The sequence below is a fragment of the Acyrthosiphon pisum genome, chromosome A1, assembly GCF_005508785.2.
Source record: "Acyrthosiphon pisum isolate AL4f chromosome A1, pea_aphid_22Mar2018_4r6ur, whole genome shotgun sequence".
Lineage (NCBI taxonomy): Eukaryota > Metazoa > Arthropoda > Insecta > Hemiptera > Aphididae > Acyrthosiphon > Acyrthosiphon pisum.
In genome coordinates, this window is record NC_042494.1 from 64,716,553 (window position 1) to 64,737,800 (window position 21,248).

The window sequence follows — 21,248 nt, forward strand, 5'->3', positions numbered from 1 at the left end:
AGAAATAAGTCACTAATATTGTAAAAACTTCTTTTTTCTCTTCATAAGTACATATCTAATTGTATATATCTTAAAAGATAATGACCTATTCTGTCGAAGCTATAATGTTCAATAAAAAAAAAAAAAATTATAATATCTCGACAATTATATTCATGAATCTGAAATAACTATAAGTTGGTAAAGAAAGCTAACATAATATAACATAATATATAAATATAAGTGTTACAATAATTTTAAGGAGAAGGTATAGGCAAAGAAGATGGAAGTAAGTGCTCGACTACTGTGGTTAATAGGAGTAATATGAGGTTAATTATGGCTTTTCGCCTTTTTTTGTTTTGCTATTCTGTGAAATGTAGCCCAGAATGGTGTGTACTTTGGTAGTCTATCTACGACGCCGTATAATAATAACGACAAGTTTATTAATTATTATTTATTATGTATGATATATTTATTATTCATGCTTAGGAATAAGATGCACACCGATTGTCGTCACTACATTTTTTCGATTAAAAGGTACACAAAAAATATAAAATTATTCATGAACAATTTTATTTGGTAATGACGAATATGTAAAGAAGTTGAAAAAAAGATAAACATTTGAATTGTCTTCTAAGTTTTAACAAATATTATATTGTAATAAAAATATTATAATATACTAACAATTGTTGTCTGTTGACTCGTCGTTGTGATCAAATAGAAAGACAATATTATATTAAAACATTTAAATCTCACATAAATATGTACTAAATAGCCGATTACAAATATGAATTCTAGGAATTGAAAAACTCAGTAGTAGGTAATAACTAATCCTAGTCTGAATATTTTGTACACATTTTGATTTAAAAAAATTATGATATTATATAAAATTAAACAATTCAATTGATAAATATGAAAAGCCTAAAATGTATAATTATTATTTATTAGTTGTACAATTAGGAGTACAAGTAATCTATGTAAAAATATTTACCCTAACATTTGAGTAAAGTAGGTAGTTACTGTTTTTAAGTAAGCCGTTACTATGGGGATACCATTGGTAAACACAAATGGAAAATTATAACCAGATGCATTTTTATTTAACTAATAATATTGCATCTATTGATACGTTTTGAGTAACTTCAAAATGGATTCAGCACATCTCAAAAACAAGTTTAATGCTTATGACAGTGACATGTACTCCCAATACGATTACCATTTAGATGGGGCAAAAGAAGATCCGGAAGAAATTCTTAGACAAGCATTACGGTCATCCTACAGCAGAAGGGCATCAGTTAATACAATAATTCACATTAAACTGTTTAAACATAAATACTTAAAAAAAAACTAAATTTATGTTTTTCTAATAGATGTCCGCCAAAGCTCCGACAGGTCTTCCACTACCATTTGCCACAACACCAGTAAGTATAATTTTGAGGTTTATTATGTGGAATATAATAAAATATTGAATTATTAAATATAAACGATATTGTTATTTTCAAAGCAAATAAAAGACCCACAAGCATTGGTTTTAAGACCAGAAAGCTCTAGAAGTGGTTCAGAATCATCAAATAGACCCGCAACAGCTGTCAGAGGAGCTGGGTACACATCACATTCATCTACTTATGATGTTTTAAGTCAGCCTTCAAGAAATATGATCATGTCAGAACCAAACAAAGAAGAAAGGTATCTAAACTATTGATTAAATTAGTGTGCACTATGCTCCTTACCTTAAATCTATATTATACAATAATAATGATTGCAAACATCAAATATGATTTAAATTAAATAAATGATTTTAGAATGGAAGATAAAATTAAAAAACTTGAAAAGCGCATACACGATTTAGTCAATGATGCCTGTATGGCTGAAGCTAGAGGAGACTTTCAGCTAGGATTGGAGAAGTCAAAAGATGCTTCAAATAAGGAAAGAAGTTTAATAAGAATGCAAGAACAGGCAGGACTGAACGATTCTCACAATATTGATTTGACTTTTTTGGTATATTCAATGACTTTTTTTTATTCAATTCATTGTATTTAGTTTGTTCATAACTTAAATGTTTTTTTTTTCAATTTTTAAACTATCACCTATTCTGCCTAGTAATATTGTTATGAACAATTTCAAAGAATACAATTACCTACCTACTTTATGATCACAAAATGTGTATTGATTATATCAACCGTTTAGGTTTTATTCACATTAGGTAATCAGTATGCAGCAAATGAAATGTATACAGAAGCCTTAAATACATACCAAGTGATCTCTAAGAATCGATTGTTTCAAAATGGTGCACGAATGAGAGTAAATGTTGCAAATATTTATGAAAAAATTGGACAGCCTGAAAAAGCAATTAAAATGTATCGAATGGCTCTTGATCAAGTTCCAAACACCAATAAAAGTTTCAAGTAAATAAAATATATTTTATATTAAATTAACTCTGTAATTACTAATCACAGTTGATTTGATTTTAGGCGAGCTATCACCCATAATATTGGTGTAATATTTTTGAAATTAGGAAAATACGAAGACGCTTGTTCAAACTTTGAGTATATTATGCACGAGAAACCTACATTTAAAGCAGGAATGCATGCCTTGGTATGCTATTATATGTCAGGCAATAAAGATAAATCAAAACAACTATTCAAACAAATGTTAGAAATATCATTAGACATAGATTTTGAAGACAAGTATGCTGCAAATTCTGTATGAAATAAATATTTCTCAATTATTAATCGAATTCATAAAGTATTATTACAAATACATTTTCAATAAATGTTTAGGACGAAATTGAAGCCACACTCTTAGCAGAAGCAATAAAATCTGATTCACTTACAAAATATGAAAAACAAATTAAATCAAATTTTGAAAAAACCATTCTTAACGCAGCACACCTAATATCTTCAATTATTGAAGATACATTCACTGAAGGATATAGTTGGTGCTTAGACACTATTAAAATGTCACGTTATTCGTACTTAGCTGGCCACTTAGAAATAAACAAAGCCGTTGGATTTCTTTATCAAAATAACATAGCATCAGCGATTGATACTCTCAAAGCGTTTGACAACAAGGACAGCAAAGTAGCGAGTGCAGCTGCTACAAACTTGTCGTTCATACATTTTTTAGTATGTCTGTTACCAAACGTCCAAATATGACATAAATCCAATAACTGACATTTATGTGTATGAAATTTATAGAAAGGTGATTTAGAACAAGCAGAAAGGACTTCAGTAGCTGCCTGCGAAACAGATTCATTAAATGGTCTAGCGTGTGTCAATCAAGGAAACTGCTTCTTTGTCAAACAAGACTACTACAAAGCAAAAGAACTATACACACTTGCGCTAGAGAAAGATATGATGTGCTCAGAAGCAATGTATAACTTGGGCTTAACTAATAAACAACTTGGACATTTGGATGATGCAATGGATTGTTTTCAAAAGCTTCATGTCATTATTAGTAATCATCCGGAAGTAATCTATCAAATTGCATTGTTAAATGAAATGATTGGGGATCTGGAACAGGCCATAGAGTGGTAACTATGCACAAATTAAAATTAAAATTATTTACACGCAAATTTATAAATTTAGTTTGGACGATAACAAATACTAAAATATTATTATAAATCAAATTATTTTACATTAAGGTATTTACAACTGTTGAGTATAGTTCCTGATGATGTCGGTGTCTTACAAAAATTAGGTGATATTTATGAAAACATTAATGACAAGCAACAAGCATACCATTATTATTATGAGGTTTCAAATACTTATTTTTGTAAATTGTAATTGCTTTTGTAAATTTTGTTATTAAATCTAATTTTAGTCATACCGTCATTATCCTTCAAACCTAGAAGTGCTGGATTGGTTAGGAGCATACTTTGTTGAAATGAAAGTACCGGAAAAAGCAGTAGACTACTTTGAACAAGCATCTCTCATGCAGCCAGCTGAACCAAAATGGTATATGTTAATAGGATCATGTTATAGAAGGGCAGGACATTTTCAATTGGCTTTACAAACGTATAAAGATGTGTTAAATAGATTTCCAGACAATACAGAGTGTATGCTAACACTGACTTTAACTAATAAGAATATAAGATTAAATGTTTAACAGTGAATTTAATTACTTAGGTCTCAAGTTATTAATTAGAATATGTACAGATCTGGGATTGAAAGAAGCTTCAGAATATAGTGATTTGTTGCGGAAAGCTGAGAAAGCTAAAGATATTAGAGAGCGTATAAGTACAGCACGTACTGGGTACCGTAAGACAATGGAAACAAGGGGTGGAACAGGTATGGTTACGACATCTAATACAAATAATTACGTTCAAAAACCAACAGCTTCAGGAGAAACAAATATTTATGTACACGACAGCACTAAAGATTCAGGTATGACATTATGTTTACTAACCTAGTTTTTACCATGTAAATTACTAATTATACAAGAAGTAAAATGTAAATTTTATAAGAAAATAAGTAAAAAATGATAAAAAAAAATGTACAAGCAAAAAAATGTATGTTAAACTTTTTAATTTTTGATAATTGAATTACACTGTGCATTTAAATATTTAAAGGCCAAACTCAATAATACTTATTACTTATTCTATATTCAATTTTAAATTATATTATTAAGGTATGGTGAGTGATTCTTCTCAAAGACCACGGACATCTAGAGGAGGAACAGCTTTGATTACTACATCAATGCCTTTAACAAGTGCCTATTCACGACAAAACATTTCTGATGAAATGAATATATATGTTCACCCAGAAGCAAAATTACCAAATGGTATTTAACATCTTATATGTAGTATATTGTATATTGTATACTTTGGCATGGTCCAGTGATGCCTAACCTTTTGTTTTGCCGGGCCACAATTTTGAAATGTTGCATTTGTGGCTTGTGCAGGCCATCAACAGAAAAATATATATAATAAAAATACAATTTTAATATTTTGGAAATTATGTAAATTTTATAATTTTTTAAGCTTAAAAATTGCTAAATGAATGGGCTAGGCATCACTATTTTAGTCAGTGCCGTAGCTTGAGGATAGAAACATGGGTGATCACCCACCTATAATACTTATCATTTTTTAAATCATTAGCTTAAATAATATTGTAATACAATATTTTAAACGATTAAAAAAAAAAAAAAGTCCTGTACAGTAAAATCTCCTATAACAGATCCACTATAAGGAAGAATATGACAACAGCTCCGTTTAACCAATAACCCGTATATTTTAGTCTCCCTATAACGAGAACTCGTTTATAACAGAAAAAATCAGTTGGTACCGAGTGATTACATTATAAAGAGGTTTTGCTGTATTTGTATATGTAAGTTATGATACCTAAACATGTATAGCAACATTATAATCGAAGATACTGAGTTAATAAGTACAATATTTTCATAACATGCCTATAGGTATACACAAGCGCAATATGTCGTATAAAAAATAAAATGAAGCTAGAGCACTGACTGTTAATATATACTAATGTTATAGATTAAATACAAATAATTCATATTTTCATCTAGAAATGTATAGTGATCCATTGGGACCCTTACAGAGACCACGCACATCCACATCAAGACCAATTACATCATTAGAAAAAGAATTTGCAGATGAACAAGTTCAAGACCTTTTACCGGAATAATTATGTAATAATAACAGTAGTTATTATTTTATTTACATTTATGCACAATTAATTTTTTTTTTAATTAACTATTTAATAACTAACTTATATTCAATGTCATTTAAAATAAAAAGTATCCAAAAATCCAAGAAATCCAAGATGTTTGTGTCTGTGGTTGATCTAGTTTGGCATCTATATTAGTTTTTTCTGGTTTTAAAATATTATTTTCTTCGAAGCGACGTTTTGTCAATTCTAATGCAGCTAATCTTTGATCGTTCAAAAATGAAGGTAACCCTAATAAAATAAAATAAATTTTATTAATATTTCACGACTTAAAATAATTAAAATAAAATAATAATATACCTTTACATTGGTACCACGATGTGAGGTAATTTGAAACCGTAACTCCGGGGTCATCAAAGTAAGTGATTGAAAACTCAACTCCTGGCTGTAACATAATAGACAATATATTTAAAATTATGACATTCAATAAAGCATTAAATTTAAAGGATCTACATTAGTCAACATTGATCACCAACGTTATGGACGTTGTATCAATATAAGTAAATTTGTCTAGTTTAATAGCAATAGCCGATAAGATTAATTTAATTTATTTATTTTAAAATTAACTGTGTTGTTTCATTTTAAGTTTACATTAATGTGAAGTATACTATTTGAAGGTGGATATAAGATGGATATAAGATGGATAAAAACATCAAATGAATGTGAATGTACTATATCTTATAGGTATTATAAAAAGGTTTATAATGACTTAACAATTATAATTTATATTTAATTTTGTGTAATCTTAAAAATTTGTAAATTATTTTGTAGTAAAAATTTATAAAATGAACAATTTTTATAGCTATGAATTGAAAACTTAAAACGAGTTTTGTCATAATCAGTATATATTGGAACTAACAATTCTATAAGACATATATAAACATGGTTCTTTTTTTCATAGATATTTTAATTTCAAATTTGGATAAAACAGTTATTTAAACGAAAAATAACAATATTAGTTATTTTGTTGTAACATGGTAACTTTGTAACCCAACATTTTGTTTAATGCACCCAATGACATTGTCAAATGCAATTTATTTAACAAAAATAAATTCAACATACTAATAGTAAAATGAATTACTTTAATAGCATTAAAATCATAAAATGTACTTAATGATATAGACTGACAGACCGTCTTCGCTCAGAATCCTTTTTTGTATGCAATGATTGTATTAATCAGTGTTTGGAAAGAACGTCGTTCATGAACGCACGTTCATTTTTAGTGAACGATACGTCAACGTCACTCGTTTTATTAAAATAGAACGTGAACGTGAACAACGTTTTTATTTTTAACGAACTTGATCGATTTTTAAGACGTTCAATTTATTTACCCTTTAATAGATATATTTATAAAATATATTAATTAATTATATTATATATAAGTCTAAATAGTATTTTTATTTTTGGCTTGAGTTGTATATGTTTATTGGCTTTTATATTAAAGGCTCGGTCAAACAGAAAGCGGGCTGCCCGCGCGGATACTATAAAATAATACATAGACCGCTTGCCCACTGCGGTCCGCATACCCATAAACCATGGCGAACGAAAAGTCCGGATTCATTTTTTGATTGCTGGACAAAAAGTCACCCTCTGTTTGACTGAGCCTTTACAGCAGGTAAATGATTCATAAAAAAAATGTATAAAAAATAAATGAACGACCCAATGAACGCGTTCATTTTTTGAAAGACTAAACGTGAACGTGAATGAGTTCATTTTTTTAGTGAACGTTCCGAACACTGGTATTAATGTATAATGATTCAAATTGAACACATCTATAGCTTCGTCTACATGACACCTAAAGTACAGCAAAACAGTACCCACTATCCCACCTTTTATTTTCTTTAACTGTACATCCTTACCTTATCAAAAGCGTCATGTGGCTTAATGACAATATATGACCAGTAATCTTTTACTCTCCACTTATTATTCTGCTCAGGATAATCAGGGTGTTCAATGCTTTCACAAACAATTAACATTAATTTTTCATCTTCATCAATTTTGTAGCGTCGTTTAAATACATAATCACGATTTTGAAACCATTTCTATAAGCCATTGAAATAATGTTTTCATTAATATAAAAAATAAAATAAAAATGATTCAAAACAAACTGCAGCTACAAATTATGAATATATTAATTTAATCAAAAAACTATGCAATGAACATTTTAAAAATTAACATAAACCTTATTTTAATATCAAAAATATTGTATGAATATGTCAAATACATAAATAAACTAGTATTTACTGCATTTTTTAATATTATACTTTGTAATGTATATAATAGAAATTTACCCAAGGATTGAAAAATATCTTAAATCTTAATGCATTTGTAAATGTGTAAATGTATTAGATCCGAAATATCACTATTATTACAAGTGAAATGAAAAAATATAATAATATAAATAAAGATAATGTTTATACTTTTTTGTATACTATTAAATATTATTCATATCTAAATTCCCAAATAGTTAAGAAATATTGGCTTTTTTTAAATTTTGGAGAAAAATATAAAAATAATAACAATAAAACAAACCTTTAAAAAATTATTTAAATTCTAATTTGTATTTTTGTCTTTGTAATAACTTCAAAATTTTTGATTTTCCTTCTGATATAGGAATTTGTGTATTCTAATAAATTTACACATATAAAAATTTCTATAGTATAACTTTTGGCAAATAATAATTACCGGCCAACGAAATTCCCAATAAATGAGATCACTATGTGTAAGAGGCTCTGAATCAAAAATATCCAAATCTACAGACATATTATCCCATTCTTTTCGATATTGAAGGTCTAACTGCACTTGCATAAAGTCTAATGCTGTTATATCATTAAATGATCCATGCACTAAAAAAATATAAAAACAGTAATTTTTAATTTTGTTTTTTTATTTTTAATTTTTTAGTTACCTTTGTAAATATATAAATTTTGTCCTGGGTAATCAACATTAGGTTTTCTCCAAGCATTGTAATAAGAACCACTTGTAAAAGGTTCCCATCCTTCCTCTACAAAAATAAATGTAATCAAACTACAAAAAAACGTTTTACAATATTGACTAAAATGAAAATGTATATTTAATGTTGGTATATTATATAATTACCACTCATGTTTCTACACCTAGGACAATCACAACTGCTATATGAACATTCAATTTGGTTTTTATTATTTCCTGTCTTAGACATAGAACAATTTAATTCATTAATATTAGAAACCGGTTTTTGTGAAATATTAATATTTTGCTCATTTTGAATAATATTATTTGAGGTGGATTGTTTATTTAATTTTTTAACAATTCCAAATTCTTGACGTAGCCTATTGATAATAATACATATTTAATTAAATAAAAATAAAATCTCAAATTACAAAACTAATATACCTGATAAGCTCATCAACACATATTCTTTCTTTATACCAATCAAATGTAAAAGCCATAGCCACACACATGATCAAGTTTTTTCTGTGTTTAGCCAACTGTTGCTTAAACTTATTGACTGCAGTAATCATTTTTTTACAAGCAATCATTACCTTTCTAGTTCTTGTAATATGAACGCCTAAGTCTTGTTTATTAAAAAAATTTCTGGTGCGTTTTTTTAAAATAGATAATAGTAATGAATCATTTGATAATGATTTCTTGCACCGCCTTGAAAATGTCCGGCATACTGTTTGTGCCCGACAACTTGATGATGCTATTAGTAAGTTTGGTTTCCAAACAGAGCCTCTAATTGACATACTGATCGGCTCACTGTGATGTTACTAAAAAAAACAAAATGTTGCAATAAATTAATGAATCTTAAAATGGAATCAAAATTAAAAATAATATGATTTTCTATGAATATATTTTTTAAATACAAAGGAGACCTATTTGGAAAAATGCCAAAATATTTTGACTGTTAAAGAAAACAAACAATTTATATGAACACTTCTAACATATAATTGTAATAAGAACACTTCTTAGATTCAATCTGTTATGAAAATAAATACCTACACAATTCACAATTATATAGATAGAAAGATAAATCTAAATTACTTAAAGAGCTAACACGAAATATATTAACTGAAAATTCATGGAAAGTCATTGAAGTTATTAAAATCACTTTTAACAATTGCAACTATAATATCATTAACCATTTTCTATACAGGAGAAATCATTTTTAAATTTATATTTATATTTAGTACACCTAAGTACTAAACAATATAAAACTAAACAATATAATATTTTTTAATAAAATAATCAACATTAAAAAAATTCACCAATTTATTATCTGTTTGATAAAATGTATTTTTCAAAGCAATAGTTTATCATGTGTTAATTAATCATGCTAGAGAGGAGCAACATTTTTAATCGTTTCTTATTGAAATAGTTACATCATAATCAAATAACTTACAAAAGCTGATTAATTAGAAAGGTGCAATTTCTGTGCGTTACGATAAAACAATATTGAGTAACATATTGTCGTTACAGTGTCAAAGTTGTTCTCAGTTGTTCTCTGCGTCACATGTATTAATATTATAACCTCCGTTGGTCCAGATACTAATTGATTATCGACTAAATGTTGCGAAATACTTAAATGAAAGCACAGCACACGCCGATAATAATATAATTAATTCTCACGATTGATTGACATTGACTGATGTCTGATTCACAAAACATCATAGGTGTATTATTAGATACACATAACACGTAAGTCGTGTTTAGATTTTAGATTAACATTAATTATATTATTGGGTATATAATATAAATATAAATTAGTGTTTTTGACTCAAGTCCAAAATACAAGGTTATCTTCTTTCTTCATCTATAGGTAGTTGAAAGTTGAAACATGTGAAAAATCAGTGTTTATAAAAAAGGGAAAACAATTTCAATTTGTTCATTGGCACTAATGCACTATAGGTCTATAGGTCTATTGGCACTATAGAACCATAATAATATGATGAAAGTGATGAAACCACGATTTAAGATAGTAAATTATTATTATTATTAAATCTTGGTTATCTGGTTATCAGCCGTCATAAGCACGATTCATGAACACTTGAACGGGCACTAGATCTCTAGTCTTCATGAATCATGACACGATTAAAGACGTTATAGATAATAGATATTATAATAAGAGGACGTCGCAGTCATGACTAAATAAATTTTTAGTTTATTTAGTTTATTTAGTCATGGTCGCAGTGTCGCATCCACATGTGTTGTCCTTCCCCGTCTTACACACGCACGTCATAACAAATTTTCGCTCGCCGAGTTATGAGTATTTTCAAATATTAATGTTTTACCTCGGCTTTAGATACTATCTTAAACCGTGATGATAACTCACTTTAAAATTAAAATATCGTAAAAAAACAGCGAAAGAACACAATCCCACAGATAATGTTGTTACCTAAAAGTTTGATAATACTATTCACACTAATATCAAAAATGACAAAACCCTATTGAAACTAGCAAACAAAAATTTGCCATGTCGTACGTGTGTAAGACATTAGACAACGCATGCGGGTGCGACGTCCTCTTAATCGTGGTCATATGTCAGAATGGTGATTAGTGAATAATAGTGATATTATAATACAACATTATAATTTATAGCTGTGAAATGTGAATCGTCTAGTCCATTACGGCATTACTTCATAACGAATTACGAATATTACGGTAGTTAAAATATTCAAATAGTAAAGAAAATTAATATTTAATTCACAATATGCTCGGACAATTAATATCAATCAGCAATAAATAAATAATAAATATGTAATATAACTGTTTTATCGTTTATTTGTGTAAGCAATAACAAAAACAATGGCAAAACGTTACTTTAAAAATATATATTCTGACAGTGATGAAAGTGATTTAAGTACATATCACGAATTTTGGAAAGATAAAATAAATAGCTTAATGCAACGAATAGATCGAAATGCTTCATTCTCGTCAAAAAACACCTTGTATACTGGATCGACTGGTATTGCATTCATGTTCTACCACTTGGCAATATCAAACAAATTTAAAAACGATCCCTCAACATATTTAAATAAAGCAATCAAAGTTCTCAAACTTAAAGAAGACAGTTTTAATCGAAAAAAATCAAATCAATTTATTTGCGGTAATGCTGGTGTAAACGCTGTAAGTGCTGCAATATATCACCAAATTGGTGATGAGAAAACTGCAGAAATGTATTTAGAATATTTTGAGAATGGGGTGACTATTTGCAAGCCGATAGATTCTTTGAAACCGGGAGAAGATGAACTATTTGTTGGTCGTGCAGGTTATCTCTATGGAGTTCTATGGTTAGAAAAGGTTTTTGGAAGAAAAATAATACCTGACCAAGATGTTATTGACATATGCTTAACAATAGTAGAATCTGGTCGTCAATATTCAAAAACAAATAAAAGCTTGTTTCCCCTTATGTACAGTTATCACAGCAAAGAATATTTAGGCAAGTTATCTTATGAAGTAAAACTAAAATAATTTAGCTCCATTTCAAAGTTATTTTTTGTTTTAGGAGCAGCTCATGGTCTATGTACAATTCTCCAAGTATTAATTTCATTTCCTTGTTTTATTAAAAATGAACAAAAAGTTATGCAAGATATCAAAAAATGTATAGATATATTGATATCTTTACAAACATCCACTGGTAATTTTCCTACTAAAATACAGGAATTAGGATCAAAACAAAGACCTGAGGAAGATGAATTGGTTCATTGGTGTCATGGAGCTCCAGGTGATTGATTTTATTTTATTTTTAAAACTATAGTCCTTATACAGTTATACTTGTCAATGCACTATGATCTATGGTTATAAGTTATAAAAATAAACCAAGGTGTCTTTTCCAAATATCAGATTTTGAATAACTGCATTATTGAAGAAGCAATTGGGGCTGAATATGATAGGTAAATCACCTTGTATATTAAAGTAAAATAGGGAGGGAGTGTACATGTACAAACAATGAGGTAAGACATTATGTATTTCTGAATATAACAAGGAAAATTTGTTGACATTTTGATTGTTGTATTAATAAAAAGTATAATACTTTCTTACATAAATATATTTTTTTACAGGTGTTATATACTTATTAGCTAAAGCATATTTGGTTTTTAAAGAACCTTCTTATTTGGAATGTTGTTTAAAATGTGGAGACTTGGTATGGACAAAAGGACTATTAAAAAAAGGCCCTGGTAAGCAGCTAGGTACATGGTATTCTATGAATTTTAATTTTTTTATTATTATTTTTTTATATTAGGATTATGTCATGGAATAGCTGGGAACGGATATGTTTTCTTACTATTATATAGATTGACTGGCGATAAAAAACATTTAAACCGAGCTGTACAATTTGGTAAATTTATATTCACTGATGAATGTATTCAAGGATCTAGAAGACCAGACAATTTGTACAGTTTATATGAAGGATTAGCTGGCACAGTGTGTTATTTGAGTGATTTAACCCAACCAGAGAAAGCTAGTTTCCCATTTTTAGATGTACTTTAATTAAATCTTTTGTTGAATCCAGAATCAATTATCAAGTGAATTTACATTGTAAATAGTGATATTGCAGGTTTTAAATGTTTGAAAATGGATGTAAAATTTTAACATGTTTTTATGACATAACTTTAATTGTGTATGTCGTATGATACATTGTAGATAAACCATACACATGTTAATATATAATCATCAATAATTAATTAGTGATTTTAGTTAATTGTGATTTATGACTTATGAATGAAATCAATGTAGATAAAATTGTGTATAATAGTATAATATAGGTCATAAATTGTAACTACATTGAGAATGAAATTATCTCTACAAGATTCATCTTTATCATATAAATATATTATATTCTATAATAATTGTAATTTAAGTTTAAGCGTTTAAGGTTTTAGCTATACCTTTTTTTATAGTTTTTTATTCAGTATAATACTTTTATTTTAAAATATAATTTTATTTAACAAAATATATATTGTTTAAAAACCCTAAAAAATTAACACTTATTAAATAATCAATAAATATTATACAGAACCACAGTCAATATACTGAAAGATAGAGTAAATAAAAGTAATTGTATAAATGAAAACACATTTATGTTTAAATTACTGTGCAATTGGCACAACATTTAACTATAATATGGTTATGATTGACTTTACATTAGTCATTTTTGGAATGAGACTGATTAGGGCACATTAACGTATTATAAAAAATATTTTGGATTATTGTTTGAATTTCACTTCCAGAAAATGTTTGATCAACAGGAAACTCGCGTGCTATACTCTTATACAGGGTTTTCATGGATTTTTTTAACTCGCCTGAGTTTTCTTTTTTATTTGGCTCCTCTTTAACCAATGCTTCTAATTTTGTTAATCTCTCATTGGTTCTTATATTATCTATTTTCAAATTTTCAAATTCTTTATAAAGTGATTCAATGCAAACTTTAGGTGGTACAACAGCTTCAACAGTTAGGTTATCTTCAACAATATCTTTTGCTTGAATCAAAGTAGAGTCATTTTTAGAAGCTGAATTTAGTGGTTCTTGGCTTATACTTTCTGGAAAATCATTTATGACATTTTCTTTGATTTCGTAAACATTCTTAACAGTCACAGTTAAACATAAACATTGTCGCCCATTAGTTAAAATTTTCCAAGCACCCATTTCGGCAACTGGTATGTATACAATTCTTTTAGTGTTGTCATTAACTCCTAACAAGGACCTTTCCCAGCCTTCTTGATTAACATTAACTTTCAAGTATCTATTATCTTCAATGTTATTAGAAACTTCAGGCCCAATTGTCTTACCCTGAATTGTATTTGCAACATAAATGATCTCTACAACACTACCAAGAATTGCTACATTCTCGTTGCGAGAAGGATAATAAAGATCAAACCAAAACAGTTCCTTAAACCCATTAAGCTTCCACAGTACAAATGCCAGATGCGAGTTGAAGTCCACAGCGTCATTTGTATTTGAAAATTCTAAATGCCAACTCTCTTTGGATAAAAATCGGACTGAATTGTTTTCATTTACGTTGTACTTGAAGTCTTTGGTTATTACAAGATTGACGAGAACAGAATTTTTACTACCATAAAGTAATAGTTGATAGTAATTTAACTTCACATCTCCAGCCAATGCAAATCCATATTTACCAACTGCTGTTAATTTGTTGTTTTCGAGCTTGCTAACAGTAACTGCTTTCGCGACAATAGTTGCAACTGTTGGATTAGTCGCAATAGATTTTGGACGTCGAATTTTATGACTGGAATCATTTTGATGATTTTTGAATTCTTCGCTTTCAATAGTAAAGTCCATAAAAAAGAAAAATTGTTGCTTGTACAATAATTAATAATTATCAACTAAATTGTATTCAAAACAACATGATGAGCAATGAACATAATACAATATTAATAATATTATAATTACTTTTTAGTTATTACTTTTTAGCATTTTGCATTTATGATTATTTATCAATTAATATTATGTTTATAGTATATTTTATCATGAATACCAAATGATAACATAGTCACAATCAACATGTTGATTATAGAATATTAGGATAATTGGATCTACCTACTCATTTAATCTTTTTTCTATGGATCTACAACTCGAAAATTAATTGGATATTTGCCATTTGGATCTTATCCTCATGAACACTATTGAATATTCCAAATAATAGGTATGTGTATGGTAATCGGTCAAAAAGTCCGGTATAAAAAAAGTTGGACAAAAAGTCCGGATTCATTTTTTGATTGCCAGGCAAAAAGTCCAAAAATACAAAATTGTCTATTATAATATTTTTTAAAATTTATAATGTATACATGTAATCTATATATATAATTTTTTTTTATATACTTTATAATTATATAATTTTTTATATTATACTTATTTTATTATATTTACCTACAGCAATCTTACAAAATAAAATAGTAAATCTAGTCTACAATAATAATTTGATATAATATAATACGTTTCCCTAAGAAATGATTTGTTAGGTATAAGAAATAATAAAATATAAAAAAAAATACAACAATTACATTTTTTAAATAAATATTAATTATATATTAACTAACCATATATAATATTACATGCATATAATGTGTATATTACATGTATACATTATAAATTAAAAAAATTAAATATAATAGACAATTTTGTATTTTCAGACTTTTTGTCCGACAGTAAAAATGTACTTGGACTTTTTGTCCAACTTTTTTTATACCGTACTTTTCGTCCGGGATTCATGTGTATTTAGAAATAAATGACTATATCCCATAGACCTTATACTATACTAGTATAAGGTCTATGCTATATCCTGAAGTTACAACTTAGTACCTACAAACCCTGCACCAATATGCACAATAATCATTACCTATGCTAAATGTATGAGCTGATAGAAAAATTGAGAACATTTCTTTAGTATTTCTCGTCATTTATTCAGTTACTGACATGTCAATTTTTATAGAAATCAATCTATTTTGATTGCTATAAATTACTTTTAGTCAGGGGCGGATATGAGGACAAATCCGCCTCATGGCTGTTTAAATACATGTGTATTATTATATTATAATAATTATATCATTATCTATAAGCTAAAATTCTCATCATCCGCTCCTACTAAAAATATTAAATACACCACTGCTATTAGTGTCATATACAACTTAAATTTTTTTTATGTTTCTATCTTAGACTGTGACTTTAGTTTTTCATTGCTTAAACATTTTTATATATTAATATTTTACATTACATAAATTAAGAATAAAGTAGAAATTAATAATTTATACAAAGTACCTAGAAAATGAGTTTTAACAAATAAACTTTGGCACAATGAATTTACTATACGTCTATGGTCTATTGGTCTATACCACGGTTACATATTATTAGACCAAAATGTTGTCATAAAAATAATAAAAACAGATTTCTGTATAGGAGTATGAGTTGCTTTTCACTTAATCTAATATCAAAATATGTATTGAAATAAATTACATGTACATAAGTAAACATTTAATATTTGTTTGGTATGAAAAAAAAATATAATTAAAACACATCTAAAAATGGGAAACTAGCTTTCTCTGGTTGGGTTAAATCACTCAAATAACACACTGTGCCAGCTAATCCTTCATATAAACTGTACAAATTGTCTGGTCTTCTAGATCCTTGAATACATTCATCAGTGAATATAAATTTACCAAATTGTACAGCTCGGTTTAAATGTTTTTTATCGCCAGTCAATCTATATAATAGTAAGAAAACATATCCGTTCCCAGCTATTCCATGACATAATCCTAATATAAAAAAATAATAATAAAAAAATTAAAATTCATAGAATACCATGTACCTAGCTGCTTACCAGGGCCTTTTTTTAATAGTCCTTTTGTCCATACCAAGTCTCCACATTTTAAACAACATTCCAAATAAGAAGGTTCTTTAAAAACCAAATATGCTTTAGCTAATAAGTATATAACACCTAAAAAAAATAAATCTTCATTTAACAATACTAACATTTTTTTTTTTTTTAGTTATTATTACAGATTCTAAATTTAAACAAACTGTTTTTTAAAAAATGAATTGTTACTAAAATAATTATAATAAAATAAATTGATTACCTGGAGCTCCGTGACACCAATGAACCAGTTCATCACTTTCAGGTCTTTTTCTTGAATTTAATTCATCCATTGCACAAGGAAAATTACCACTTGTTGTTTGTAATGATATCAGTATATCTATACATGTTTTAATATCTTCCATAGCTTTTTGTTCTTTCTCAATAAAACAAGGAAATGAAATTAATGCTTGTAGAATTGTACTCAAACCATGAGCTGCGCCTAAGAAAATTTTTTGTAAAACAAATTTGTATTATAGCTTTGATATATGAATACTTACCTAAATATTCTGTATTATAATATGAGTACATAAGAGGAAATATACTTCTATTTTTTTTAGAATAATTACGTCCAGACTCCACAATAGTTAAACAGAGTTGAATTATATCTAGGTCGGCTATTATTTTCCTATTAAAAACTTTTTCTAACCATAAAAGTCCATAAAGATAACCAGCACGACCAACAAATAGTTCGTCTCCTCCTGGTTTAAAAAAATTGATTGGCTTACAAATGGCTAATCCATTTTTAAAACGCTCTAAATACATTTCTGCAGTTTTCTCATCACCAATTTGGTGATATACTGCAGCATTTACAGCATTAATTCCAGCATTACCACAAATGAATTGACTTGAGTATTTTTCAGATAAATGTGATCCCGTTAGTCTTAAAACTGCAACTGTTTTATTCAATAGAGCAGTGGAATTGTTTTTAAACCCTTCTGATGTAGATAAATGATAAAACATATATGCGATTCCAGTTGTTCCAGTATACAAGTCATTATCAGATGACGATGAAGTATTTTGACTTACAAGCTCCATTAGACGGTACACATTATCTTTCCAAAAATCATAAGATGTACTTGAATCAACTTCCTGACAATCGAGGAATACATTTTTGAAATAGCGTTTTGACATTGTCCAACTTTATTAAGTTTAAAAAAAAAAATTACTCAGGTAATTGTTTTTCTACTGATGTCCGTTATTGCAAGTATTCGGCATTTATATATTGAACAATGAGCATTAGAATTTAGGGTTGATTTCGTATGAAACACTATAAGTTATATTTTGTTATTAGCTGCTAAATACTAGGTGCCTAGGCACATACTAATATACTATATAATTTAACAAAATACTTTTACCATAACAAAATATACATAGTAAATAAAGTAATATTATTAGTAGCTAGTCGCAGAAATCTATCTATACTATAGAGTATAGATAATTCTGATATTAAAATTTAATAATCTAAATCACGGTCTTAGGAGATCGTGATCTAAATATAATATTATAATATCTTTATCTGTGTTTTGCCGGTCGGTCCATAGATATTAAAGATATTATAGATATCTTTAATATCTATGGGTCGGTCGACCACAATTTGTGATAGCGTTAGGAGTTGGGGGCAGTTGTCCGAAAAATGATAAGGAAGCTTATACCCACAGATATGTGATACAGATACTATCTTTAGCCGTGGCACGTACCATACCAGCATATACCAGCATATTACAGTGACACCAATTTTAAAAAAACATCATACAGTGATGCCATGCTAGCGGCACTCGTCGCTACGCTCCTCGGCGCCGTCGCTCCGCTCCGCAAATCGAAAATATCCCCCGACTTGCTGTGCAACACCACGTCAAGTTGGTCACTGGGTAACCACAGGTTAACCACTGTACGTACAACTACTCTTATCGGTCCTTATCATTTTCCGGACAAGTGCTTATCACTCATAGATTATATAAGATTATATCTAATATTTTGGTTTCTAAATAATAATTATACCAATTATTTATGTATATAATAAACAATTCTCCCAATTAACTTTTATTCCAAAATTGGGAAAATTGTACATTGGGACAAAAATGTTTTGGGTGAATTTGGATACTCCCATTATTATACACGTATATTAGTATATTAAAATTTAAAATTAACAAAATTTCAAACTTGAAAAATTATTTATTTTCAAACACGTCATCGTTATAAAATTAATACAATATTTTTTTTTTATTGAACAAAAATGTATATTTACAATCTGTATTTATGTGCAGTACAATAAGTAAATGGAATATGGGTTGATTAGCGGGAGGGGAAAGTCATCCAATTGTGGCACCCCCGTAATAATACAATATTATAATATAAATTATAATATAATATTACATTTGTCAATCATCGTACCACTCAGAATCTAAACCGAATGCCGAAAAACCGGTACCTACTTAGAATTTAAATAGTTGATTTTACATTTTTACATGTGGTTGGCTGCAAAAGCATAAAACAAATAAAAAAGGTGGAAAAGTTAGTCAAACCTATCGACTGCTGTAAACAGAGACGTATTTATGTTTTTGGCGACCTGGGGCACTGTCCAAAGCGCCCTCTTTTAAGATTAACTGTTAACTTTGATATGGGGTGGTTTATTAAAAAACATTACAAAAACATTTTCAACACAAACATATATATTAATGTAAATTAATTAACATTTAAAAAAAAAACTATAATTTTCTACGTGAACTTTGTTGTACAAATGTATTTATAATGTCATAAAAGTTCATATCTATATTACGTGCAGATTCAATAGATAGAATTGCTAATCTATGATATAATATGATTTAACCCTCTTTAATGCTGAAAATGATCTCTCGGCTGAACAATTGGACGTTGGGAAGCACAGATGCTATATCTACATAAGGAAACAGTTCTTGAAGTTTTTCAGTTCTGATCATTTTACAAATATCTATTATAGTTTTAGGTCTTATGTTTTCAGTTAAACTCATTATATAACTTCTGAATTATATACACTCATTCGCAAATGAAGACGAAAGATCATTTTTATATATATTTTGATTATTTTTGAAGTATTTCTGCTTTTTTGTAAACTTCTGATTGTGATAGTTTTATTATTTGAAATAAAAGTTAAATTTTGTATTGGCTTCATCATAATACAATTTTCTTCTTTATAGTTCAGAATGTAGTTTGTCAATAATAGCCTAATAAGTATTAATCCTTAAAGAATCTCGAATTTCAAAATTTATTTCTCCTTCTCTTTTTTCATCTACAGTTAATTTTCTTTTTCTTTTGCGTATTTTTCAATATGTTTTATGTCCTGATTTAGAGTAGCCTGGGGTATAATGGCGCATGGGCAAAATGAACTGTTGTGGATAAGGCCGGATTGCATAAACGTTCTGTAAGTGCGTTAATAGCTCTGTAAATAAAATTAGGTGTTGCTTGAACGCTCGGTAAAGTTACCGGCTCTGTAAATTATCGGCTATCGGACCTGTAACTGCAGATAGGATTTTGCATCTGTAACTACTTACCACAGATATCTTACTATCTATAATAAAAAAATGACCTATAATTGGTACCTATAATAAATTCTAAATTAATCATATCACAATATTCATTAAGTACTTATAACGCGTTATACATCAACAACAAACCGTGATACTATCATAGATATATAATAGTATACTTTAGAAGTTTCATGTACCCACAAATAATATTATACAATTGCTACAAAATAACTAAAATAGTTATTCTAAGTATTTTAATATGTAATTTCGTCTAAATTTGAACTTAAAATGAGTATAAAAATAAACTGTGCTTACGTGTTTTTAGATTTTTTGGTAACATAATTAACTACTTACGTGGAATCTTGTTTTAAATTTTCAATCCTTAGATATAAAAGTTGACCATTTTATAAATTTTTAACTACAAAATAATTATTGAATCTTAAATTTGATAAATTTTGTCAAAATTCGAACTTTAAATGCTTATAAAAAAAAAATTGTGCCTATGTATTTATAATATTTTTCAGTTTCTATTGTAACAATATATCAGGAGCCTTACATTCAATTTTCACACTTTTTTACCCAACAAACAAAATTCTATTGATTTTTATAGAAAAAAAAATTAAAATTGAAAACTGACAATGCCCGTAAACAGCTCAAAGAGTCAAAATATTTTCAACATTTTATGGTGTATAGAAAATGAAAATATGAACATTTAGTAAAATTGACATGTAT

General features: G+C 28.0%; 4 protein-coding genes across 7 annotated transcripts; 2 read left to right on the forward strand and 2 right to left on the reverse strand.

Annotated features, from left to right (window-relative positions):
- Positions 1-1,084: 1,084 nt before the first annotated feature.
- Positions 1,085-5,649, forward strand: LOC100162693 (intraflagellar transport protein 88 homolog). Its single transcript, XM_016807603.2, has 13 exons — positions 1,085-1,267; positions 1,344-1,394; positions 1,478-1,659; positions 1,776-1,971; positions 2,161-2,378; positions 2,445-2,676; positions 2,754-3,098; positions 3,171-3,505; positions 3,617-3,728; positions 3,796-4,030; positions 4,101-4,358; positions 4,603-4,755; positions 5,500-5,649. Exons 1-13 carry the CDS (start codon positions 1,121-1,123, stop codon positions 5,616-5,618), a joined length of 2,583 nt encoding a protein of 860 aa, XP_016663092.1. The 5' UTR covers positions 1,085-1,120; the 3' UTR covers positions 5,619-5,649.
- Positions 4,483-10,547, reverse strand: LOC100166796 (stAR-related lipid transfer protein 7, mitochondrial). Of its 3 annotated transcripts, none has more exons than XM_001943879.5 (8): positions 10,045-10,547; positions 9,036-9,412; positions 8,760-8,971; positions 8,569-8,664; positions 8,346-8,506; positions 7,520-7,702; positions 5,961-6,045; positions 4,483-5,891 (listed from the first exon to the last, which is right to left on the reverse strand). In XM_001943879.5, the coding sequence occupies exons 2-8, from the start codon at positions 9,386-9,388 to the stop codon at positions 5,719-5,721; spliced, it is 1,263 nt and encodes a 420-aa protein (XP_001943914.1). In that variant the 5' UTR covers positions 9,389-9,412; positions 10,045-10,547; the 3' UTR covers positions 4,483-5,718. The 3 variants fall into 3 exon arrangements, with proteins under 3 accessions (XP_001943914.1, XP_016663093.1, XP_008186950.1); XM_016807604.1 differs by lacking the exon at positions 10,045-10,547 and adding an exon at positions 9,911-10,026; XM_008188728.1 differs by lacking the exon at positions 10,045-10,547 and adding an exon at positions 9,645-9,860.
- Positions 10,548-10,652: 105 nt separating this feature from the next.
- On the forward strand, positions 10,653-13,590 carry LOC100169475 (lanC-like protein 3 homolog). Its single transcript, XM_008188729.3, has 4 exons — positions 10,653-12,081; positions 12,148-12,366; positions 12,704-12,820; positions 12,886-13,590. The coding sequence occupies exons 1-4, from the start codon at positions 11,448-11,450 to the stop codon at positions 13,131-13,133; spliced, it is 1,218 nt and encodes a 405-aa protein (XP_008186951.1). The 5' UTR covers positions 10,653-11,447; the 3' UTR covers positions 13,134-13,590.
- Positions 13,591-16,282: 2,692 nt separating this feature from the next.
- LOC100165376 (lanC-like protein 3 homolog) lies at positions 16,283-18,553 on the reverse strand. Of its 2 annotated transcripts, XM_008188727.3 has the most exons (5): positions 18,180-18,551; positions 17,511-18,102; positions 17,234-17,452; positions 16,978-17,094; positions 16,283-16,912 (listed from the first exon to the last, which is right to left on the reverse strand). In XM_008188727.3, the coding sequence occupies exons 2-5, from the start codon at positions 18,046-18,048 to the stop codon at positions 16,665-16,667; spliced, it is 1,122 nt and encodes a 373-aa protein (XP_008186949.1). In that variant the 5' UTR covers positions 18,049-18,102; positions 18,180-18,551; the 3' UTR covers positions 16,283-16,664. The 2 variants fall into 2 exon arrangements, with proteins under 2 accessions (XP_008186949.1, XP_001943086.2); XM_001943051.5 differs by having other exon boundaries at positions 17,511-18,553.
- Positions 18,554-21,248: the final 2,695 nt, after the last annotated feature.

Excerpts from the sequence above, each read along its gene's own strand:
- LOC100162693 (XM_016807603.2), top strand. The coding sequence starts at position 1,121 with ATGGATTCAGCACATCTCAAAAACAAGTTTAATGCTTATGACAGTGAC. Across the intron at positions 1,268-1,343 it reads CCTACAGCAGAAGGGCATCA|ATGTCCGCCAAAGCTCCGAC; the intron begins GTTAATACAATA and ends TTTTTCTAATAG. Across the intron at positions 4,031-4,100 it reads ATTTCCAGACAATACAGAGT|GTCTCAAGTTATTAATTAGA; the intron begins GTATGCTAACAC and ends TTAATTACTTAG.
- LOC100165376 (XM_001943051.5), bottom strand. The coding sequence starts at position 18,144 with ATGTCAAAACGCTATTTCAAAAATGTATTCCTCGATTGTCAGGAAGTT. Across the intron at positions 17,453-17,510 it reads TTATAATACAGAATATTTAG|GCGCAGCTCATGGTTTGAGT; the intron begins GTAAGTATTCAT and ends AAATTTTCTTAG. Across the intron at positions 17,095-17,233 it reads TTGGTGTCACGGAGCTCCAG|GTGTTATATACTTATTAGCT; the intron begins GTAATCAATTTA and ends TATTTTTTTTAG.
- LOC100166796 (XM_001943879.5), bottom strand. The coding sequence starts at position 9,388 with ATGTCAATTAGAGGCTCTGTTTGGAAACCAAACTTACTAATAGCATCA. Across the intron at positions 8,665-8,759 it reads TAGGTGTAGAAACATGAGTG|AGGAAGGATGGGAACCTTTT; the intron begins GTAATTATATAA and ends TTATTTTTGTAG. Across the intron at positions 5,892-5,960 it reads ATCGTGGTACCAATGTAAAG|GGTTACCTTCATTTTTGAAC; the intron begins GTATATTATTAT and ends TTATTTTATTAG.
- LOC100169475 (XM_008188729.3), top strand. The coding sequence starts at position 11,448 with ATGGCAAAACGTTACTTTAAAAATATATATTCTGACAGTGATGAAAGT. Across the intron at positions 12,367-12,703 it reads TTGGTGTCATGGAGCTCCAG|GTGTTATATACTTATTAGCT; the intron begins GTGATTGATTTT and ends ATTTTTTTACAG. Across the intron at positions 12,821-12,885 it reads ACTATTAAAAAAAGGCCCTG|GATTATGTCATGGAATAGCT; the intron begins GTAAGCAGCTAG and ends TTTTTATATTAG.